At 38.3% G+C, this 25,688-nt stretch overlaps 1 protein-coding gene across 6 annotated transcripts in view; it reads left to right on the plus strand.

The window, feature by feature from the left end:
• MIPOL1 (mirror-image polydactyly 1) overlaps positions 1-25,350 on the plus strand; it is a 188,750-nt gene extending 163,400 nt beyond the window's left edge. For all 6 annotated transcript variants that reach the window (XM_059849928.1, XM_059849929.1, XM_059849932.1 and 3 more), the window contains 2 exons: positions 491-721; positions 19,797-25,350. In XM_059849928.1, coding sequence (XP_059705911.1) covers positions 491-721; positions 19,797-19,863 — 298 coding nt within the window. In that variant the 3' untranslated portion in view covers positions 19,864-25,350. The remainder of the gene's footprint in view (positions 1-490; positions 722-19,796) is intronic.
• The last annotated feature ends 338 nt before the right edge of the window (positions 25,351-25,688 follow it).

The following is a 25,688-nucleotide window of genomic DNA, read 5'->3' on the forward strand; positions in this document are numbered from 1 at the left end:
CTGATTTACTGATTTTAATTTTTTAATTGTAGTGGTTTTATTCCTTTCATTTTATTGAAAAGTCTTCTTTTGCAAATAAATCCCCTGTAGCTGGTGGTTCTGCTTGCTAAAACAGAGTCCTGTGTACCACAAGTTATTAACACATCCGTAACTTATACTGATTAATTCAACTTCATGTAAATCACAATAAAAACTTTTTGCTGCAGCTCAGAGGTGATCAAAAAGATGCTACAGCTGAAAAATACTTCCTCTTGAGTTTTTGCTGAGCTTTTATTTTACTTTTTCAAATTTTTATGGTTGTTACATACTTCTAGGAGAACATTGCAGAAAAGGTTTGTTCTTTTTGTTCTCTGTCACTTCTGAAGTATAACTTGTTCTGCTACTAGTGCATGTGAGTCCATATATACGACAATATTGAAAGTATTAATTAATTCTTTCAGCTCAACCTTAGACTGAAATTTAATAACATATATGATTTGGTTTTCCCAAGGTTATACAAGTCTTTGTCTGAAGGAATGAGTCTGAAGAACCAGCCTAACTGTGCTTTCAGTACTTCTGAAGGTGGACTGGAGGGAAGGGGGGATGTTGTGACCCTAACCCATGGCCAGATTGAAGAGCTGGCAGCTCAGCTGCAGCAAACTCGATCAGAGCAAAAGGACACCGAGCTGAAGCTCCAGAAAGCCCTGGAAGCTTCGCAGGAGGCCAATGAAAAAGTTCAAAAGTAAGTCACTCGCCTTCCAACAAAAATTGCAGTTGTAATCCACAGGAAGATTTTTTTCTTGTATTTTGTCTATAACTGAAAGTGTGGCAGAACTCAGAAAAGGTCCTTTAAAATGATTCTTCCTTTGTCAGCTCATTTCCTACTCAGTGTGAAGCTGATCATTTTGACAGTTTTGTGCTATTAGGCAAGTCAGGGTACCTCTCATTACTGTTAAGGAAATTGCTTCCTACATGTGCAAGGCACAGAGAAGGTCTTTCCATCTCCTATGAATGGTTTTCACTGTTCTTTTACCCTGTGGCAATCCTATGGCTACAGAGCATTTGCCTTGATAATTGCATGGTAGAATGTTGCAGTTCTCAGTTTTGGTCTGTTACACACCTGGCAGGTTTCATGCCAGGTAAATGCTTATGGGGTTGTTTAGGGATGGCTTCAAAATCTCACAGAGAGCCACAGGAGGTCTCTGAGTTGGTGAACAGAGATAATATTCTCTTTCCCATCATGACTTTCCCTGCTAAAAGGTTACTGAACTCCAAAACCTGAAGTTCATCTCTAGTGAAGTACTTATTGTCATGCTTGTTATTAGTAGTGCCTCTTGACAGTCTGGCACTTCTCATCTCTGCATTATATTCATCAACTGCAAAATTCTCCTCTCTCTCCCTTCCAAGGTGGTTGATGTTGAGTTGATGCAAATTGTCGTGTGTGTCCATATATGTCTTCAACTTTAATGTCTACAGCATATTTACAGAGTAGCCAGAAATTGGCTTATAATATATTGCAAGGACCTAACAAAAGCTTTTCTTTTTTAAAAAAAAGCACATGCTGAGTTCTTCTATTTATATTTTTAATTTGCATAACTACATAAAATATAATTAAGATATTTATATATTAAAATGCATCTTTTTAGTCATCTCTTTAAACCCTCCAGTGATTGTTAGATAATCACTCTAGTCTTTATTCTGAGCACTTAGAAATGTTTGAAACTTTGAAGGTGTGTGCTTGATAAAAATAAACGTATTTAAAAAATTAAGTTATGGGAAAGAGAATATTGGTAGAACGTTTTTAACTGGTTTTAGTTGTTACATCTAGTTTTATTTATAACTGTTTAATAATATAGCTATTTAAGCAGAAGTTGAGTTTTTACTGGTTTTTTTTTTCTAAAGTGAAACAATCTTGTTTAATCCCGTGTACCCAGGGTGGCTAAAATAGAAGTGCAGCTACAAACTGAATTAAAGTAGTGGTGATGCACCGCTGTAGTGAAAAGAATTTACGTAATTTAACATGCTCAACTACTTGGGAAAATTTTGGTCAGGTTAGTTTTCATTATTGTTAAGATCAGACGACTGAGCCTATAGCAAAATCAAACAATTGGTTGGAGTCTTTTGATGACAATGGCATGCCCTTTTTACCACGAAACTGTGGAAATGCTCTGCGCGTCTTCCCAGCACCCGGAGTCATCCACCCCCATCTTATAATTCAACCTGCAAACAGATTAAGCAGCTGAGTTTGTGGAAAGTGTGTTTACTTTGAGCTAAGAACCCTTGTGTGACACTATAGAGATTCCTCTGACACCTCTGGGAGAGCTACACAGACAGTTCGTACTCATCAGCAGGGAAACCGGGCTGAGAATTCCCAATTTCTTTGTCACCTCAACTGCTTCATACAAACCAGTGTTTGGCAATTAGGCAGGAACTCATTTGTTAGCTTAGCATTTTATTTAGAAGATGTAGGATGTTCTACATTTCAAAAAAGGACTGACAATTTATAAACCTGTCAACAGAAAGGCTTTTTGGTATAAATTACAGTAGTATTAATTATTAGCACCGCCTTAAGAGGATGCTTAGTGTAGTTTAAAATGTATCACTAAAATTCATAAAGACCTTTATAAAATAATCTGTTTTCTTGACTTTTTTAAATGCTCAACTGAAATTGAATTCTGACATATGAAGGAAGTAGTTTTGTCAGCTGCATAAAGTAGTTTCTCCATATTATTCAATAAAATAGCAACAGTTAAAAATCGGAATAGTGAAATAATTATGACCTTCATTAAGAAAGAACATTACTGTAATTAAGAATGTTGAGAAAAGATGTACTTTGTATCTTCATACAATGTAGTTTACTAGTTTTACACTGCCTTTGCTAATCTGTTCTCTGGCAACACTAAAGAATTTTTTAATATTCTTAAAAACTGCAGTGTTTGCATTCAGCATGATATACAGAGCTTAAAAGAGAGTTGTAATTCTCCGCAGCATTTGCATCATGTCAGCCATTTGTGTACCCACCAGCAGTTGTTGCTTTCTAGATGTGAGACCTGAGTCAGAGTAGTGGTCCTGTGCTTTCCATCAGGACAAAAAGCATCTAAAAATTTCTATCCCACACAAAACAGCAGGGGGATGTGAACCAGAAGGGGGATGCTTTGGTATCTACTATAGTCAACTTGGGTGTAGTAAACGTCTGTTTATACTAAAGTAGGGTGAACATCTCACATTGGCTAGCTGCAGTATGAGATATAAATTGAGACTGTCTGCTCTTGCCTGTGAAGATAATTCACCATCCTAACAGGGGTGATGGTGTAAAACAAGAAACATTGATGCTCAGAGGGTGGCCCCACAGATTTAGCTGCATTTGCTTGAATCTCTCTTGATTTTGAGACGCTATCAAGACACACTTAGACTTTTAAGAGAGCGCTGTACTTTATAAAGCAAATACACATTCTAACTGTGGTCTATGTAAATAAATTCACTCATGTGCACACAAAACAATACATATTTATTCAATATACTATTATGATCTGCACAGTAATGTTTTTAATCAATACTCTGGAATGGCTGCACCTATAATTTTCTATATTTAATTAATGTTTCTCGTTTGTGGTTGCAAAGAATTGGGACAGGAGCACAAAATTCACCAGGAATGTTGGTATAGTACTACAGGCCCCCTGCAAGTTTGTCCTGCTTGAGAAGCCAGGAGCCAGCTGGTGCAGTCCCAGCAGGGAAATGGAGCTGACCTGGAGAACGTGGCTGGGAGAGCCTGTGAATTAATTAATACCTCTGCCAACAGAGGAAGCGAGGCATTTTAAAAATGTCCTTCCGGCTGGAACCTCTGGGATTGTGGACTGGTTGCTGATGTCAGTGAGATCAGAGCAGGTTATAATGTAATACGAAATCAATATTAGCCAATTATCAGTAAAGGTTGAGGCCACTTTTGATGTTTTTCCAGGAAATGTTCTATTTTTCTGCAACGGCTTTGCAGCTGGAGTGAATTTTAATGCAATTTGTCTTCTGGGGGCTTCTATTTTTTCTCATAATTTAATGATTCTAGCTCAGTAAAGTGCAGCTCTGCATGTGAGCACAGCTACACTTGCATAGTCGTGTAGCTGTGTGAAGTGGCAGAGGAGGGTGAGTGGGTAGAATTTCTATGCAATCCTCTGAAAATAAACACAAATCCACAAAGTAACTGCAGTACTAAAATATACAGGTATGAAAATAAGCATAAATGGTGAGGAGGATCCTGCTTGTGTACTTTGCCAAGGTAGTTCTGACTATGAATAAAGCTAATATAAAAGTGATGTAAACCAGAAGTCGTTGCTTCATTTGTCCTTAACTGTTTATTTGAGACCTTTTCAATTTTCTTTTTCTTTCTTTTAAAGAGGAAGTTGGGAGAATTGCAGCTTTGGATAAAAATTTTTAGCTGATTGAATACATAAGAAAACTAAGTGGTCTTTTGAATTAAATTCAATCCTTAATAACATTTGCTTTACCCCTAAGGTCTGATTTTTTTTGACCACCTAAATTTCATTGTGACTGGAACACATCCTTTATTTGTTTAGTCCTGAATTTCCCTCTAGCCTTTTTGAAAATGCTTTCTCTGCTTTTGTACTTGTTCATTTATTTTCTTAGCTGATGCTGATATATAAGTTTATCTAAGAAACAACAAAAACAATTACCAACATTTGGCATGGATGAGAACAATGCAAAAAATGTAAAGAAAAAAGAAGCAAACATTTATTAAGTAGTTAGTGTCCCCCTCTTCTGCAAGTAAAACTGATCTGCCTTCTGAGTGCGGGAGCTGTGCGTATTTCACATCAGTGTCCAACACGTTCTTCAGTGCTGGCTGGAGGGTCTAATCTTTCCCAGAATGATCAGAGCAGAGCAGTTGAAGAACAAGGATGAATATTTGAATAATCACACCACAATGTGAGGTGACCCTCCGACAGGGGACTGACCACATACACATATGGATTTTGGGAAGAAGCTCTGATGCTCTTTTTTAACACAGCTGTGAGAAGAATGTGGCTAAGACCCAGTAGTCTTTCTGGAGTATAGCTGGCAAAGGAAACCATGAGGAGAAGAGAATTTAACACATGGGTGTAAGGGAGTTCACTTCATTGATGCGATCTGAGGGGAATGTCTAATGACTGGAAGAATCAAACTTGGCAATGAAAACACAAAGCTCTTTTCATCAATTCAAACGCTGACTCTAAAGCTGCAGATGGTTACCTCCAGCCTTGCCTATTCAGTGTGGGGTTGTATAAAATGGCACTTTGGTGAATACTAATAGATCAAAACAAAGATTTAATAACACAAAGATGGGGTGTTCATTTTTAAATGAGGATACAGGTCAGTGTCTCAGAAAAGAGTGAAATAAGTATCTTTATGTATGGGTCTAAAGTCTCTGGAGATTTTTAACTGCAAACATATCTTTAGTGTGCAGATTGTATTCAGTACGGGGCTGTGCGGGGAACAGGCTAAAAGCGAGATTTCAGAATTATTATACTAATTGAGCCTCTTTGCAACATGCAAATGTTGTTAACCAGTTATCTCCTTTTAAAATCATACCTACATATATTTAGCTGAAGTATACACTGTAGCTTGTATGCGTTGAGCTACTTGTTGTAGGAAAGAATAGAGCTAGTTAATTAGAAATTGCAGGCAGAAGCACTTCACAAAAGAAACAAGTTGTACATTCACTGGGACTTAAAGCTGTTTGTTTTGGAGGAACCACCAAGTCTTAGAGAACTCAGCTGGCTTTATTTTAAATTTGTGAGAGCTATTTCTTTCATTTTCTTCTTTCAAAACAATAAATATTATTTAATCTCTTGCTTTATTAAGATGTTATATTTAGATGTTGAGACTTTTCTGTTAAAACTAAACCACTTTTTTGTTGATTTTTTTACTTACAAAATTGTACTCTGGTGCATGTCAGATCAAAACATTAAATACTGGAGGAAAGGAGTACAGTTTCATAGATACAAATAGTTTCACTGATTTGTGTCAGTAAATAATTTAGCACCTGTCAAAAGTGATTTTTCTTTTAATGATAACTACTGAGCTGCCTGCTGCTGTGAAATTCTGCTGAGTTTGAATAGTTGGTAATCTTTTAATATCATATGGGGAATAATTTAACTGGTGCTGGTGTTTTGAAATGTAAAGTAAGTCCTGGTGTCTTGTTGAAGAATGTAGATACAGAGCTAGTTTCTTAGTTACAGCAAATTGACTTTGCTCTGTCACACTAAGTTGCATTCATTTGTCCCAGTTAAGGGTATGACCTGTAGTTTACTGAGAAACAGATGCTGGTGGGTAGATTCAAAAGACAAGTGAGTGAGGGCAAGGTGCTAAGAATCTTTTACTTGCTATAGCAATCCACAGAAGTCAATGGATATCAGAGTTTGTATGGAAGAAACTGGAAAGCAAAGGAAGATGACTTTTGTTGTCAGTTTAAGATACCAATGCAAATTAGCAAAGGTTCTGGTTTTCAGAATTGGGTCAAAACTTATTAAATGGGATTCAAAATGGAAAAAACTCCTTGATGAGGACTGATGTGTTGCCTGCCTCATACAATGATTAAAAGCAGATTAAAAGCTCCATGGGGCCCATAAGAGATACACAATCTCCACAGGCAGGGTTTTATGGTGTTTAGGAAACCCACACTAGCCAGATGGAAGATTCCCAGACACGCAAAACTACCACATACTCTGAAGAATTCTGCGGAGCTGATGCAAATTTTTTTGGCATACCAGGCATGAATAGGAACATGAGAAAGTTCAAAACACGAAATCTAGTAACCATCACTCATATCACATGCAAAATTATTACCAGTAATAGCAATTAGAGGCTGTGTGAATGTACTAGATTTAGGGGCAATAGGCTGGAGTAGTCTGCTTTAGTCAGTGAGGAAATAAGACTAATTGAAATGTGTGGAAAAAGCCAAGCTTGATCTAACAGAAAGCAGTACATAGCAAGGTCAGGATTTTTTAAAATACTTGGAATTCTGCACTGACACCAGTGATTCCTCTCAGAAAAATTCCCCTCAGACTGCACTAATATGCATGGTGAAATGATGAATTAAACAGTCTTGTAGAGATACCTGTTTGTTGTAATTTAAAAAAAAAAAATTGAGTAAGCCAATGAGGTTATGTGCAGCCTCAGAGAAATTCAACAAATAGACAGAAATCAATTTTCTCGGTCTGAAGGAAATAAAATATTGAACTAATATTCAACTCTAAGGTGAGCTGGACAAATTCAGTCATCATTGGCATATTCTCTGGACTGCTGTTATTATGCATTTCTGTATCACTAGGCAGATCATTTTTCCCTTGGTAAGGTAACATATTATTCATACTGTAGAAAAGGAAATATGTAACTTTTGGAAAGCTGGAATGAAATGTATTTTCCTTATTGGATTATATTATCTTTATTGAATTACACCAGTTTTTTAATTGGGCACTTCATGTTGCAATCCAGCTAAAAATTTGCAGGCTGTGAAGGAGGGAGTGCCTATTAACTCAGTACCACTAATACTGTTAACTTCTCTTCCCAAAGAATCACTTTGGATAAGCACCTGGGATAGAAGGACTTGGATAAACATAAGCAGAAAACTTCTAACTGAAAAAAAATGTTAAACAATTGACTTTTTGTCTTTTCTGCCTGGTTTTCCTGGAGACCAAAATGGAGAAGGACATGCTGTGACAGAGTGAGGCACGCTGATTTCAGAGATCCATGAAGAGCAGTGTGACCTCAGACATTTCTTTCAAAAGTGTCCTTGGCATCTGCCCCCATCCCACCCTTCATTTTCTTAGTTGTTTGGGAGAAGGGATTCTCCTCCAGGGTGTGACAGAGGTGACCTCAGTTTTCTCCTCCATCTGTGGAGATTCAGATGTCCTGCACCTCAGAGAGGCATTTTAGCCAGGCAGGTCTGATCTGGATGCTCCCTGTTCCTTGCTACGAAGCAGTGCCATGTAGCAGAAAATAATGGATGCTGCATGGATCAGAGAGGGGCAAATAGTCCACTCACCTCCAAGAAACAAGACCTGTTTCTGACACTTACCTTTAGGGCTTTTTCTCAGTTTTATCCAATGCCTCTTGAACATAAATACAAAACCAGTATCAGAACTTCCATCTCCCATTTTCCAGGTGGGCACCCTTGATCGCCTCCCACAGAATCACACCTTCAGGTCTAAAAGCATTTCATATGTTTCTTCTGTAATAGCTGAAATTCACAGCTTCAGAAAGAAAAACACAGAAGTGTCTTCAACCCTGGTATATACTGCTCCCCTGAGAAGTGGCAGATGTGGGTTAAAACCAGGTTTTCCTTAGCTTGTCTGAATGCTTTTACTGAAAGTATTATTTTTTATGCTTGTCTTGAAAAGGAGAACTGGTAGCACTGCTTTTGTCTTTATCATCTTCAAAGAAACTTGTGGCCTTAGTTTTAGAGAAGGTAGTTTGAGGACTTCTGAACAGCCTGGAGCAAGCCACTCAAAGTTAGGGACTGCCCTTAACAGAGCAGGTTGTGGTATCACTACTGAGAGCCTCATACAATTATTATGTGTGATATTGCCAGAGCAGATTACAGGATATCCTTCTCCCAGATATTTTGGGTCTCATAAATTATAGTGAGGCCTGTAGCATCTGACAGTTTATGATCAGTGCCAGTTTTATGCTCAGTGGGGCACTTAACAGAATGAAGACAAAAAATCCCAGTCAAAGGACAGGTATGCCTTTTGTGCATTCCTTGCACAGCCAAGATATCCATTGGCTGCAGGGAGTTTCACGTGGATGAAGAATGCAAAACTGCACATACAGTCAAAGTCTCCAGTATTTATTTTCTTTTTGTAGCTATGGTTTACTTTTACTTAACCTCTGTACATTGTGGATTGCAGTGCAGATATTGTTTTGTTAAAGTATGGGTAGTTACAATATAAACACAAATATTTATTGTCATTTGAATATTTATCATCTCAGCCTTTCATGAAAATAAAAGCAGTGCTGAAACTTCATTCTCTCAAACACTAAAATGTATTCTATGAAAGTCAAATGTTTTCAGAGTCAACATAATCACAGCATCCCAGTTTTTGACCTGTGTGTTCATTTACAGTTTACTTATAGCTGCTTCAGAGAGATGGAAGTTTGTAGATTACAACATGGTTTTATTGATTTATCAGTAGCAAAATACACTAAGTATACACTCAGTAAACTGGATCAGCTAGCTCTTGGGCTTGTATTGTATAATATCAGCTTGTTGTGGAATACTTCAGAACAAAATCAGAATGTTGGCATAGTTAACTTCAGTGGTGTAAACCAGACTTGCAAAGACTAATATTTAGTAAGACCAATAACACAAACAAATTAGATTTTGAAGTTGTTTGCCCAATAGGAAGAAGCATGCTGACACAGTATTTGTAAGCTTATAGTTAACTATTCTATGACAAATTATTAAATAACTTTGAACAGCAGATTGAGTGCTCCTTGAAGAATAGCAAGAAAACTTTTTCTCAGACTTGCTTTTTTTTTTTTCCAAGATGATAAAAAGAGTGTCACAGCAAATACTCATTTAATTTAATATTTTATATCCAAATAAAATAAGTCCATGGCATTTACATTGCCGTTACTAAATAGTATTTGGTTTGTTTGCAAGAGTCATTTATTTGTGGCTTGGCTGAAGGAATAAAAATAAATTTGCGGTTCTTTCTGTTAATACTCATACTGTTTCTTAACATATGCAAAAGATTGAATACTGCAAATGTATATGCAGAAGCTCAAAAAGAAAGCCCAGACTTTCTGAAGCTTCTGAATTACGTATAACCTTTTAGAGAATTGCTGGGGCAGTTCTTTACAACAACAAAAAGAAATAACTGACTTAGCCAAAATAATATTTTATTTTAAGCAAACTTGAAATCATTTGAATTTTCCCACTGCTTAAAATTAGGTATTCCTTTAATAAGGCAGGGGCTAGTTATCTGAGAAAAAAATTACTGTTTGTGTTTCTGAACTACTACTGAGCCATTAATTAATAGTCAGATTTTTCCATAAGGTATTTTTTTAAAACGAGGTTTTGTGGAAGGGTAGCATCAACTGTGTTTATGTGAGCTAACAACAGCTTTAACCCCAAAATCACCACTGTTGCTTTGCTGGTAAGTTGCTCAACTTTCCTGTTCCAAATTTATGCTGTGATGTGGGTATAAGGATACAAATCCAAACACTGAGCTGTGGAAAGGCATGAATCTTTAGGATAAATTTTATCATTTTAGCTTCAGATCATGGCATTCTTGCCCATAGAAAGTATCAGAATTCAGCCTTTGAATGAAAGACATTGCAGATATTGTGCAGGTATTGAAATGTGTACAATAAAATTATTTTATTTAGCAATTTACTTTGTGCCTCATAATATATGTATTTCTATCATTTCTATTTCAATCCTTGATAAAATGATCATAAATTATTTAAGGGATATAACATATGCATCAGATAAAAGGGATACCTAAGTGATGTACTCAACACCAAAGACATTTTGTAGATTTTACTGTATGCTTTTGAAGAATTTTGTGACTGTGTATGTAAAGCCAAATTTTTATGCTTTATTAAAAGGTTTTCCTCCTACAATCAGTCCCACTCATGTCATCACCAGGCAGAATTGCCACCAAGGGAAACATTTGGAGGAAGAGAAGATGTTTTGTCCGTGGATTTTTTGTTAGTTTTTGGGGGAAGACTGCCTTTTTTTCTGGAAATACTTTACAGAAGTATGACCAAGTGTGAGTTGTCCTGAAACCACCAGAGGGGTAGAGAGTTCACCTGCCAGTCTCAGCCCATTATGAAAGACTTATCACTAGTAAGAGCTTAGTAAATGCTTTCCTCTTATGTCCATACCTGTTTCCATTGCTACTTGATCTCTAATTGCAGTGGTGGACATCATTCCAGCTTGGGCAATATCACATCAGTGATAAAATACAACAAACCTATGTAAAACCTATTTTTAATGTGGAGGGATTTGATGATGGTTTGTAGGAAGGGATTTTCTCTCCATGAGCTCCAGATTAATTTTGGTCAAGAGGTGGAACCACCTCAGGGAGGTAGCGCAGGATTGAGAGCTGCTTAGAGCCATCAAGTCTTCATTGGGTTTTTTTTAAATACTTGTGGAATCAAGAAAAAAGTTCACATTGTCTTTCTTGTTAATGATATGAAGAGGAGTTTGCCAGAGCTGTGTTTTAATGGGATGTACCTGGGAAACAGCCTGAGTACTTGTCATGGTTTAACCCCAGCCAGCAGGCAAGTCCAAAGCTGCTGCTCACTCACTCCCTCACCAGTGGGATTGGAAGGGTAAAAGTGGAAAACTCATGAGTTGGGATAAAGACAGGTTCTTAGGAAAAGCAAAAGCTGCACATGCAAGCAAAAAACCCCAAGGAATTAATTCACTTCTTCCCGTGGCAGACAGGTGATCAGCTATCTCCAAGAGAGCAGGGCCCCCTCGCACAGAACAACTACTTGGGAAGACCAACTCCATCACTCTGAATATCCCCCCTTCCACCTCCTTCCTACTCCCTTTTATACTGAGCACAATACCATATGATGTAGAATATCCCTTTGGTCAGTTTGGATCACCCATCCCAGCTCTGTCTCCTCCCAAGCTTCCATGTACCTCGAGCCTCTTTGCCAGCATGGCAGTATGGGAAGCAGAAAAGGCTTTGGCTCTGTGTAAGCCCTGCTCAGCAGTAAAAAAACATTTCTCTATTATCAGCCTGTGTTCAGCACAAATCCAGAACACAGGCCCATACCAGCCAGAAGAAAACTGTCTCTACCCCAGCCAAAACCAGCACCATAGCCCATCAGTATTTGCAAGTGCACAAACTCATTGCAAACAGGACTTGACCCGAAGGTGTCTGAAAGAAGTGAGACTTGATTGAAGTAGGCAACTGAGAGGTTCAGACTTGACTTTACAAGAAGTCTAACATGCAGAGAGGTGTAAGATGCTGGTTTCAGACTGATACTTTCAACTTCTAGAGTCTCGTAATAAGGCAATTCTCTGCAGATCTGTAAATAAATCCTGACTGTTCATTTTGAGCAAATTTGAAACGGTTTGTCTTAGATAATCAATTTTTGACATTGCTTTTAAATTTTCCTGAAGATGGATTTAGAACAAACCGAAATCCTCTATAAAGGAGGTCCTTTTTTCATCTCCTGAAATACATTTCTGTTGAATATAGTATAAGGGAGCTGGTGAGCTGTTGCCAGACACAGTTCAGAGCCCAAATTGGGAAGCTTAGAGAAAAAGGCTCTGTATTCAGCAATTTTAGTCTCTAATTCAGTGGGATACATTTTTATTATTATTATGTTTGTAGACGTGAAGAATCCAGATCTGAGACTGTATTGCCCTCAAGAATGTGAGGGACAGTTCAGAGACACAGTTAAGATTGCCTGATTCATGGCACTCTAATGACATCAAACATCATTACCAAGGGGCAGGACCAGTGTTCGCCAGGAGTTTTCAGGAATTAATATTTCATTAATTATTCATTATTCATTATTTATTCTTTGAATGAATAAATACTATGACAGAATACTTTCTGTGGGGAAGACATATTACCATAAGGTGAAACTGCTAGTTTTCCATAAGCAGGCGACACAGACTGCCAGGAGGTATTTGACAAGGAAATCCAGGAGACCCTTGCCTGTTCATATCAGCACAAATTTCATGGAAATATAAGGAGTAGACTGTAAGGAGTAGGTTCCCATGTCAAGATTTCTCCTAAGAAAAGAGAACAGCTGTGACACCAAATGTGTGGAAACAGTATTTGTCAGTGCTATAAGTAATTCAAGCTTATGGAAGAAGGAATAGAAAAGGTTTTTCTGGCACAAATATTAGTAAACTTTGCATCAAATTGCCATAATAAACTGTTGGATTCAAGTTGGAGTGATAAGGGAAATTTTGAGATTTATTTTAATAATCTGATGTGTACCATTTGACTTTAAATATGCCAATATATCCTCTATTTCAGCTATTGTTCATTTTTTATCTCTAGTATTAGCTGCATGCTCAGATGTGAATGGCCCATCCAATAATAAGAGCCTGGTCTTTATGATATGTTGTAGATTTCAATGTACTGAAATACAGCACAGTTGTTTCAGAGTTTGTTTTTCTTTCTCAGAAGCTCACTTATTTTTGGCAACCAATGCATGCTGTCCTGAGCAGGCATTTGAAAGTAAAGGAGTGATACCTTTCACAAGGCACTAAATCCAGCATAGAAGCAAAGTCCTGATTTTGTATTATCCTGTGATGTGTAGCAATCTACAACAATGCAAAGCAGGGTGAAATGCTGTCAAAACAGACCAACTGTGTTTACTGCTCAGTTTTCCTGCTGCTAGTGATGGCACAAGGTGAATAGTAATGGTGAGCTAGCTCATAATCTTCCAAACAGAAGGTAGAGGGCAAACAGTTTGACAAGATTAGTTATTGTGGACCACAGATAAAGGCTTAATATTTTAGCCAAGGCCTGTGTAAGCCAGGTTTATTTTAAAATATGTCTGCTGTCAAGAGCCCAACTGGCTGTATTTGCTTCTAAGTTTAATCATATACAGAATTACTCTTTTGGGTTGAGAAGACGCTGAAAGGGATTTAATAGGAATGCTTGTTTGGTGACAGTGCTTTTCAGGGTCAGAATGGTTTGCCCTGCCAAATTTAAGGCCAGTACATTTAATGGAACATACTTTTTGGAGTGACATTACAAACAGTGTTGGGCAGGCAGGAGTTGGCAGCGGTGCCTGTAGTGATTAGATTCAACACTGTGGTCTGCCATGGTTTAGAGCTCGCTGATGCTGCTAAATCAGTCTCTGAGATGTGTGTTTTAAGACCAGGAAGGACCATTAATACCAGTCAGTCCAGCCACTTGTCTGACAGAGGGCACTGAATTGTACTCAGCATCAGCTTCAAAACCATGGCTGAACTCCAGCATGCCATTTAGAAAGACACCCAGACTCTGATCTAAAAAATGCAGAGGGAGCTTGGTTAAGAAGGGGAAGGCAGGCTGTGCACTGGAGCCACATGTAGTCTTTATCACTATGATGGTTTATGAAAGAATTGTTACAGATCATTAAATTCAATTGGCAGGGATTTTTACTGAGAAGATAAAAAATTATTGTTAAACAGGCAGGCTTTTGAGGTAGCAAAAATAATACCTGAATTGAAGAATAAGGATAATTAAAAATTAGCTCAATCAGCCAGGAGTAAGAGAGCGATGGCTATGTGCATGGTAGATAGGTCGTGCACTGCAAGGTCATATCCTTGACACCAGCCTTCAAAACAGTGAAGTATTTTATTCAAAGAAGCCTCAAATTTTGAAACTGAGAACAAGTCACCCTAACACCCGGTGTTAGCACAGTGCTATTCCCTTGAGAGGGAGTAGCTGGGGTCCAGTTCCCTTGTGCAGATAATAGAGCTGAACCAGTTTGCTCCAGCCTCCTGAGTAAATGATCCTATCCGAGTGACTGGTTTCTGGGCAAGACCAGTATCACAGCAGCCTCTCTTCTCTTTATCATTTGTTTTCTTAATTGACAGAAAATGCCTGAAAAAAAGCCTGCCATTTAGAATTTTATGGAGTTTATCCGAGAGGAAGACTGAAGGAAAGGAGAGGGAAAGGGAGTTATTTTATTCTAAATGAAATTAAGTGAATTTGTTCATATGACCACTCACCAAACAACCATTCACTGAACTCTACTGCTAAACTGCTTGCAGTGCCTTTGTCCAATGCATTTTATTTATCTAATATATTTTCAAAAGCTTGGTTTCTAAAGGGAATTAGTGTCAGCAAAACACATTCCACAAGAAGCCAGAAATCATGCAAGTAAGGCCATCTTCATAGTCTGAGCCTAATCTTATCTACTGGAAAGATAACCAAGGGCTATAGCTTGGGTTTATAAGCCTTTATATACCGTTTCAAAATCCAGGGAGATTTTGTTTTTATCACTTAACTCCTCCATTTGCAGGTAGAAACCATTGTTTTTGGCTAGTCTGTATATTGCTTTGCAGATTAGGACATGGGCTACTTGAAGGGTGCCCTTTTCTGTCAGTTGGGTGTCCATTTTGTCTGTTTCTGGAGCATGATTCCTTGGAATCCTCCATGACTGTCCAACTGTCATATTCAGAACTTGGGAGTAAAGGCCACTGCTGTCTTTGGGGTGAGTTCCTTTGGCCAGAGGTGGAGCAGTGTGAAAGGATGTACCAACCCGTGTGGATTTTAGCAGTTGCAGAGTTTTTTCTGATCCCAAGATACAGGTTAGAGCTAGACTTATGAAAGAGGGAAGCAAGCCAGAAATGTGCATAAGAGTGAGCAGTAGAGAGTAGTAGGTAACATACTTGCTCTGATCTGTTCCTCTTCTGGGCTCCCAGAGCAAACTTCTCTGTCAGTTAGGATTTTAATTCTGCTTTATGGAGACCAAGTCTAAAACCAATTTTTTTTTTTACTCACAGCAGTAAAGCTTTGCTGAAAGTTAGAGCAGATTGTCAAGCAATTCAGGATCTGTGTAAGAACATTCCACACAACAACACACTCTCCATCCAGGCATTGACAGCTGTGTGCACAGGTGACAAGGGAACACAGTTTGAAATAGCTGGAAGAAAATTTGAGAATTTATCTTGGGGAAAACTCACCTAGTAATGATCCCGTTCAGGTGTTCCTGTTCTTTCCTCTAAAGATGAGGATCTTCTTAAAGCTTAGCAGCGTGTTCAAAAGGACAAAATTAAACCTGTAACATCATAGCAGCAAGCCCCTTATGGAATTCTTTTTATTTCTGTATAGAACACAGATTCAACTGCTTAATTCCAAATTTGTATGGAGAAAGCATTAAGCCTCTGCAATTGAAGACTCTTAAGATTGTGTCTTTTGCTAACTTGAAAACAATGATGGACTGAATGTCCCTTTCCTAAATTGTGTGTTTCATTTACTTTTTCCATTTCCTCGAGCATCACAGAAGTATGTAGTGTAGATATAGAGTATTTCTAGCATCATCTTTGTGCTTTTCATCAATGCAAATTCCATCTGTCCTGAAAAGCATTGGACATTTTTACTTTTTTCTTTTGGATATATGTAAATCAATAGAAATAAAACCAAAGTTGTGCCTATCCATCTGAATCCATAGATTTTCCCTGTATTTTATATGTCCTTTTGTACTCACTTTGCATGCATGCCTACAATAATTGTGTAAAGAATGCTGATGTGGCATTTGTTGTGAGAATTTATTTTTTAAGGGACAGATTTTCTAGAAGTGTTTGAAGACCCGAGGAATAATGAAAGTCATCTACTGAGGCTTTCAAAAATTTCTAAGGAAGAAATCTGGGAGAATGGGGAGTGAGCCCTTAAGAGTGAACCCTTAAGCATTCCAAAAGGTGTGTGTCTGTCCTTGCACATTTAGACCTTCAGCACTACCACAGAATGTCCTGCCCACCATATCATTCTTCTGTCTGATCTAAAATATGAACTCAAACACTTTCTTCTTGAATGACTTATTTAGTTGCTTCATGAGATGCAAATTCAGTGAGTGTCCTTGCTTACATCTCCGGAGAAAGTGTAATGTTGCACATTTAACTTATACTGTGAGGACTTTTCACAAGCAAAAGGGCAGATGTCATCTGATAGAATGATAGAATTGTTTAGAACTTGTCTTGGAATGCAATCAAATGTAGTCAGCACTGCTTCCAAATTGTAAGTAAAAATTTGGTGAAATTTCCCGAAGTAACAGAAGTTGGTCTCTTCATGTCTTCCATATTTTGAATAAAACCCTGCAAACATTGAGACTAGTTCCCAGTACCTTCCATTCTTCTGTTTAAATTACCTTTGATCTTGAGGTATAAAACTGTTACTGCAGTTTTCCACATTCAAAAGCTCAGTCTCCAGAGGGAGCTGCCTGCAGTATCCCACTGGGCTGGGCACAAAGCCTTACCAACAAGGGCTGGCTCTGCCACCCTCACCCCTCACAGGCAGCACCTCGCTGGCTCCAACAGCCTTTTTAGCTGCCTTTTATTACTCGCAAAGAAAATGTTGCTTAGTGTGAGTTGGGATGACAGAGTTGGGCCCTTGGTGAACAAAGAGTCCAGGATTATCATTCCAAAAAGCCCCCTGAGGCCTGTATCAAGAGTTATTAACCACTGATTCAGCACATAGCATTATTTTGTAGGCATTATTTTGTTTTAAGTGGGATTTCAGTGGTATATTGGGTCTTGTGTCTGTGTAGGGGTAAATTTTGCCCTCTGTTATTTTATCTTATAAATAGCTGCTACCATTTCTCTTTAAGGTTGTTGCTTAAATCTCTTTCAAAGGAACAATATCTTAATCCACTGCTACTTTTTTTTTCTTCTGATAAAGAATAAATAAATTTGAAAATCCACATATGACTGAAACAAAAGGCAAATAAGCTCTGCATGGTGTGTATTTGGTGAGGAATACCTCATTTTGATGATTTCAGTCATCATTCATTTGAAAAGCAGAAACTATGATTGTTAAGCCTCATTATTTTCAATGAAGCCTGACAGTTTCAAGGTTAAACAGAAGACAGCTACTTTCATCCCAGTGGTGTTTCTCTTCAAACATGGGCAGCTCTTCACTGTCTTGTTCTGCTCTGGTGTGCAGTGCCATTGCTTGGTCACAGAGTGGTGCACATCTAAACCCAGCTGTAGGACAGTGTGTAAGCTGTGACATCCAACTTGTGTTTCCCCAAAAGGAGCCTCAATTACTGAAGTCATTCCCCCCCACCCCCCGCCTTGTATAAGCCACACAATATTTCTTTTTAACTGAACAGTGATTTAAATAAGCCATGATCTCAGATTTTACAGGTTTTATGCTGTCTCCCAGAAAAACAATTTTCAGCCCAAGCCTTCTGTTTGTCCAAACAGTTTGAAATGTTTCTCCAGTGCTTTTATGTCTCTGAAGTACATTAGAGAGGGTGTTAGTGTGAAAGAGACCTCCAGCAAGAGTTAAAATGGCTGAGAAAGCTGCTGTGCTTCTGAATACACATGCTAGTGAAAGAAGACTAATTGCCATTGCTTTCTGAAATTGCACATGGACTGACAGCAGATGTAACAGGGAAACTTCCCAGTAAGAGAGGCTGACAAAACTGACTGATCAGTAACTGAGTTCAGATGCTTACAACTCAGAAAACATTGATGTATCCATGTGAGAAAACTTACAGGAGCAAATAACTTGTGAAATCCCTGACTTTATACCTGCATGGACTGACAGCGCTGAGTTATGGCTGTTTGGGTGCTGCCTCCATGAAGACAAAGTGCAGTAGGTGTTATTTTACAAAACCAGGGGGAAATGCTCTAGTTGGTTAAGAAGTAAAAGTGACTATTGGAAAACTGAAGGGAGAGCAGCAGTTTTTTAGCAGTTGCTACCTAAGCAGCAGTTTTTTACCTGTGCATTCATTCCCTCAGAGTCCCTGTGTAAGAGCTAGAATGAGCTGAACTTTCCACATACTTTTCCTGCTGTCTGATGATTACATTTGGGTGGTGAATTCTTAATCTCATTTCAAGAATTAAGTCACCTGGTGAGTACAATGAAAGGTGTAGCTTCATCGTGCTTGGTGGTTCCTGGAAAACAAGAGTGTTTCAATACGTACCAAGCACATTAGTCATGACTTGTGGCAATAAATCCATGTTGACTAGTTTACATGCAGTGAAGTTACTAATGCATTCATGAGATAAAATGCATTTTGCAATTTTGATAAAGCTGTGTTATTTTTATTTCCTATCTGCATTTCTCATGTTGTATAATATTTTTTTAATTGTCTTTCAAGACACAAAAAAATGGTCAACTTTGTAACAATGAATACAGCTATTGAACCTGCAGCTCTGTTTATCCATTGTGGAAGCTGTGTGTATAATGTTCTGGACATGGCTCTGAAAGTGTTCTGCTACACACAGTGTCTGCTTTTATACAGATAGTTTATTTGTGGGAGAGTTTCCATTGAATGATACCATAAAACACAGACAAATTGAAGAAATAGCTTGAATACATGATTTCTGGAATGCTGAAGATAAATGTGTATAGATACAAAATGATGAACAAATTTAGTCCTTTGCATTTGTCTACATACTTTAACAAAAGAAAGATCAAATTAAGCCAGTGAGATTGAACATGTTCATAGTGCCTGTGCCTTAAACCTAAGAGGATTGGGCAGCTCTCTGTCCTACTTACTTAGACTGTTAATTTTTCTGTAGTTGTACTGACACAAGAATCATGCAGGCCACCTTCAAAATATCATCATCCACATCCTCAGAAACTTGGCTCATTGAGTATTTTGAAAAAGTTTTACATAAAACACATCAGCTTTTAGGCATAAATTTATAAACTGGACAGTAAAAGTATCTTTTGGATAATGGGCAAGACATTATTTAAGGGGAAACAACAGTTAAGTGCTACATTTTACAATAGCCATGGACAGCTCATATTTTTTAAAGTATAAAAATTAATTGTCCTGCTTACACCAAAGTGTATATTGTACCACAGGATTGCTGCACAGGGTTTTGTGTTAATGCCATACAGGGACCTCAGATACTCCATGCACTACAAAGGAAAAGTGAGTTGATATATATCACTGACTGCAGATGGGTTGGGTTGTAGGTTAAAAAGTTTTTTCCAAGTTGTCTGCATTTTCCCTTAAAGTCTGTCTTTTACAGTAGTGCTTTGTTTCTGAGCGTGACCACCACCAGGACAGCTTGGTTCAGTGCAAACACTGTCTCTTTCAGCCAGAACATTCCTAACATTAGCTTCCTTTTTTTTTTTCCTCTCCTCTCCCTCTCCCCTGCCCCCCCTCAGGTTGGAAAGGCTGGTGGACGTCCTGAGGAAGAAGGTTGGAGCAGGGACCATTAGGACCGTGATCTGATTGAAAGCTGCAGTCTAAGGAAGCTTTCACATCTGGTGACCAGGCTGCTTCATTCAGCACTGTGTAAACACTGAAGCCTTAACTTAGCAAACAGTTGTTAGAAGTGGGACACTCCAGCGACATTCCAAGCTGAGATAAAATCAAATCATAAATGTTTAACTACTTTGCTGCTGAGTTCTGTGATTTGTTAAAATGTTTCACTGCAAACATGTGTTTGTTTTTAACCAAATGCATTGTGCACGGTGTATTGTGAAAAATTATGTAGGTACTTATTTTAACTGTCTGTCCTCTCCATGTTAGACTATAGTCTGCTGCAAGGCACAGCATGGTCATTTTTTTAAATACTGCAGGCTTCAGGTTCAAAATGCTGCAAAGCAGTTTCAAGATTTAAATCCCTTATTTTATTTGTGAGGCTGCAAATAGTCCAGTATTTGTATGTCAAATATATTAATTGATAAAGTAGGTTGATATTCAAGAAATATCTCTGGCTGGTGTGGTGGATATTTTTTCCTCCTTACTCATGGCCCATTGAATTGCAGGTAGTAACTGTGGTTACATCAAAGGGCAGGATAAATGTATACCTTTATACAATAGTTGAATAGCTTCTGCTAGTACATGGCATTTTCAGTGTACATTAAAAAGAAATTTACATTTAGGTTTCACTGGAAGTACAGCTGAAAAAATTGCAGCATGAAAGCCTTGTGACATTGTACAGTATCTCAGGCAGTGGAGAAAGTTTCCTGTGTTGTTTTTAGTCCCTCCTCTGTCCTTTTAAATGAGGGAAAAGCTCTCAGATTTCAGAAAGCACCTTATAAATTAAAAAGTCACCTTTTCAGTGTTTGCCTCTTCTCATCCCATTCCTACAAGACTCTGATAGCCCTGCAGTGCCAGAGTACCATCCAGGTTGGGTTTGAGGCTAAACTGTCAATCCTCATCTTTTTGTTCTCATTAAGTGCCCTAGGACTTAAAGGCTGAAGCATAGAATTTTACAGAGAGGGGAGAAACTGAGGGCTGAGGAGGAAAATTCGGGGTACACAGACATTATAGACTCTAAGATACATTACAGTTGAACTTAGAGTTATGTTTGTGACTTAACCATCTCCCTGTATGAACAGTCAGGCCAGTACTCATATAATTCTGCTCAAGAAAGCAGCTGTAACCTCTGAGAACCCCAAATTCAATAAAGAATCTCAGCAGCCAGCTGGGCTTTAGTGTCTCCTCAGGACCAGCCAACTCAGGCAAGGTGGATGTAGCTCCTGAGGCTTCCACTTGTCTGCTTTGCTTTGTGCTTAATGCTGGCTTATTCAGATGTTGTGATAGTGCAGTCTATCTGGAGAAAATGAAATTTTAATTTTAGGTGTAGAGAGAGACATTTTAATGTCTGTTTTTTTCTTTCAAACACTTAAATGTTAAACCTTCTTCAACTGCAGACCTAAGCCCCTCCTAGTTTCAGTTGACCAAACCTAACCTCTTGCAGGGAGATAAGTAGCATCCCTCCAAGCCACATTTACCCAAGTCACTTCTAGAAACTTCTGAAGTGCTCCTTTTTGACCTTTGGTCAATCCTAAGATAGCCAGTGAGTCTGGAGCCTCTCCCCCACACCTATTCAGTGGGAAGAAATTTTAATGCTTCCGAACCAGAGGATTGCCACCCCCCAGATTCCAGCCCCTTCACCATCTCGCGTGTGCTGCTGTTCAGCTCTTTGGGTGGCTCAACAGCTCTTTGTCCTACTCTCCTCACTGAGCTTTGTGCACAAAGTGGATGACAAGATCTCCTGATCAGTCAGTGCTATTGAACCATTTCTGCTGCAAGGAGGTAGTGAGGCAGGAATAAAGACACCAATGGAAGGACTGCCATGCCATGCTAGACCAAAGCCCAAAGGCTGCCTTTGGCAATAACAAATAGAAGATGCCTAGGAAAGGGTACAAAGTCAGGCCAGCTCTAGTGACCACTGTCCCAGCTGGTGTCCCAGCAATTTGTTAGTTAAAGGCTTTCCACGCCAGAGGTGATGTCTTTGTATTTAGCAGCATTTTAACATGACCTGTTTTTTAATCCATTAAAATTGTTTGTATCTACTTGTTCCTTTCACAAGGTCTTATGCAGTTAATGATGCATTGAGTGAAAAAATACTTCCTTTTCTCTTATGAACCAGCTCTATTCATTTGCTATCACCTAGTTTTTGTATGAGAGAAATGGTGAGGAACCACTCCCTGTTCATATTTCCATGTCCCATGTGATTTTACATATTTGGCATAATTTCCCCCACTTTTCTTTCCCAGAGAGAATTCCTAGTCTCATTTAAAGGATATGTCCCATGTTTTTAATTGGCCTTGTCATACTAATCTTTTTTTTTCCAGCTCTGCAGTATTTTTACCAAGATGCAACATGGTTTGTGCCTAGTGTTCAAGATATAGACAAAATGTGACTTTAATGGCTGTCATAATGATGTTGTTTGTTTTATTCTCTGTGCTATTTGTAACCATTTTTAGCATTGGACTTGCTTTATGACAGATTATTTATTGGTATTCACATTTCTGTAGCAAAATGACTACTCTAGATCTCCTTCCTCAGTTGTAATGTTGAGCTCAGAGTTCATTGTAGCCTGAATAAAGACAGAACTGTTTTATGAATAACACAGCATTTATGGGTACTGAATGTCACCTGTTGTTTTAGCATTCCCTGGTGACCATGAGCACTTATTCCATCTCTTCTCACAGCTCCTCTTCAATACTCACAGTAGCAAAGTATCATCAACATCTCCAAGCTGAATGTGGTGATATGAAATACTGCCATCTCCAAATTAACCCCCTCTTCAAGTTAAGTTAAACATGGCCTCTGGGACAAAGATCCCTGTAGGACAATAAGGTAGCTTTTACTTCACTGTGAGAATGAAACTTTTATTCTTACACATTGTTATAATTTAACTTTGAAGTAGTTATTTTTCAGTGTAAAAGTATTCATTATTGCTTGGCAGCTTTTATGAGGAAGTTCTTTGCTACTTTGAAAATGCAAGTTTACCAAATCAGGGCTTGTGCTCCATGCATGAATGTGCTGAGTTCCTCCTTCCCCTTGGACTGTCAAGAGCTCCTCACCTTTCCCTAATACTTCTGTGTCGAAGTGAATAATCTTGTGAATGCAGGCTTCCTAGGGCCAGACTGTTTGACCTCCAGCCTCTTGTGTCCATTGGCTTTGTTTGGAAAAGTAGGATGGGCCATGCAAAAGCCATCTAGCAGGCTTGATGTCAGACACATTTGATTGCAGGTGATACTTGATGCGGTAAAATTAAGTTATAGTTTTGCTCCATAATTTTCTTTTGGACACATTATACCCAAGGTGAAAAAATAGTTCCTGACTCTGTCTTGCACCAAGCAGCCTGGAATTCAGTGATAATTTAGGTTAGGGTGTTATATCATAAATTACAAATGTGGATAAATGTATTTTATTTGTGATTAAATCGGATGTGTTGATTTTTAAAATTCAGCTGGAAATGTTTTTATTCTTTGGAAAGGACCATGGGAAATTTACTATGTTGAGAGTAGAAAGATTCAAAAACAGTTGAGTTCTCCCTCTACCTTGCTTGCAACCTGGTGTGTGGTCTTTGGCAAATTCCTTAGTGACTGTCGTTAAAGGTATGCAGTCCCTGAAGAGGTTCCTGGGCTCCTCCAGGGTGTTTGCAAAAGTATCTATGTGGTTAATGTCAAAACACTTTCACTTCTTCACCTGCTGAAGTGAGAGCATAAATCACATAGGTCTGGTAAGGGAGGCCCAGCCCTTAGTGCCCTGAGCAGAACTTCTGGTCCTGTTGAGCCCAGCCTAACTTTAGCCTTTCAGTGTAATGAGGGCAGGAAATCTGCTCTGGTCAGTAGAAAGATGCGATAACGACAACATGGGTTAGTGGGCTTATCATATGGTTTATTCATTGAGAACTGATTGATGCCTGTGCAGAGCTCTGGAAGTGAAAATAAGCCTGCTCCCATACAGCAGACAAATGCAATTGTCACTTCTGTCCTAATATATGTGAGAAAGATGAGATTGCATCCGATTATGTACCAGGAGTAGCAATTCATTTCCCTCCTGATGGAAAACAGTTCATGATGAAAGGTGGCTCACCATAGGTGAATCTTATGGTGACAGCTGTAATTACTGGCCAAATTAGGGTCCCTGCTGTCTTGAATAGAACAGAGATATTCAGAAATGTTCTTCCCCTGTGAGATTTTGTGTCTTTCTCTTGATGATCCTGCGGCACGTTATGCATTGGGAGCCATTTCTGGTATATGCAGGGTAAAATATGTAAATAGCATCATGTTGGCTCGGGATAAGAGCATTATTAATGCTTTTCAGCACTGTAATTATATTCCTAGTAAGCCTTCCCTAAGCCCTCACTAATTAACAATATTGTGACAAATCAACTTTAACAGAAAAGAACTGTGGACCTTTAGTGTTTTAGTACTATTTTTCATGCAGCCCACAGCTGAAAAGTGGTGGCATGGCTTTCTGTACTAGTGTTGGGAAAACTGCTGATACTGAAAAGTTTAAAGCCAGCTCAGTCTTGTTAGTGGAGTCCTGTAGCTGAATTCTGTTTGGTTCCTCTTTAAATACATTCATGGCAAAGTAAAATTCATTAGTTAATCATTAATGTTAAGGAATATTAAAACTGTTTTTATAAATAAGCTATCATATTGAAATGGTTTGGTGATGTCAGTATGTTGTCATATACACATTTATTTATTTGTTTATTCCAAATCAGGAACATTTTACAAGACTGACTTTATATATATATATTCTTACCAGGTGATCAAGAGCTGTAACATCTTTAATCCATGTACACAAATGAATTTACCATCTAAATGTCAGGATTTCTCTGTGCCTTTATTTCTTTCAATTAGAATAAGGCGGTTGGTTTTGTTGGGTTTTCTTCTTCTTAACTTCTACTGCTGAAGATTTTGCTCCCATGCAAGAATCAGCTGTGAGGCACATGAAATCACTGCTGGGCAGTTTCTCTGGCTGCCATCGCAGCGTTTCATGGGCTGACTCTTATCGCTGTAACATTTCACATCGGGTCTGCACAACTGGACTTTCTCTGTTTGTTCTTCTCATGCATTGGTAAATACAATGTATTCACAAGTTCAAAAAGACAAAGTAGTGTTCTCATATTAGGTCGATTATAAGTCAGCTGTTGAGCTTCAGTGTTCTAAACATTTCATTCTTCAGTTTTGTTGGGAGCCCACGTGTTCTGGGAGGCTTTTAAACAAATACTTGAAATGGTTGAAAGATTTACATTGCCAGTGCCTAGCTAAATATGTAGTCTTTAGAAAAGACATGGTTTATTTTGGCACCATTTGACAAACTCAAATATTTTAAACATTTGTTAAGTTTGAGCTTGCACATTTGAACTAAAAGTTTGCATTCCAAAATTGCATCTCAGGTTACCTGTCTCTCTCTCTTTTGTATTTTATAATCCGTTTATTAAAATAGTCTACAAAAGAAGTTGGGTACAGAGTGTGGTTTTTTATTGTTAATTATAAAATATTGTCATTAAAAATCAATTTTAAGGTAACATATACCTGGTAACTCTGTTCAACTAAATGTCAGAAATACAAAGCCAGAAGTGTTTTCAGAATTTAGGATTTTATGTTGGTAGCCAAGACTTCATTGTAAAATTAATGGAACACAATAATAGTGGGACCAAATCCTGCAGTGCTTTTCTCTTAGTCCTATTATGTACTGTGATGAGTAAGTACTAACTTTGCTGGTGAGTGCAAAGCCAGGCAATAAAGAAAATAGACTGAAAAGCTATGAAATAGAACAGCTTGTGGAAAAGGAAA

The sequence above is a fragment of the Haemorhous mexicanus genome, chromosome 6, assembly GCF_027477595.1.
Source record: "Haemorhous mexicanus isolate bHaeMex1 chromosome 6, bHaeMex1.pri, whole genome shotgun sequence".
Classification (NCBI taxonomy): Eukaryota; Metazoa; Chordata; class Aves; order Passeriformes; family Fringillidae; genus Haemorhous; species Haemorhous mexicanus.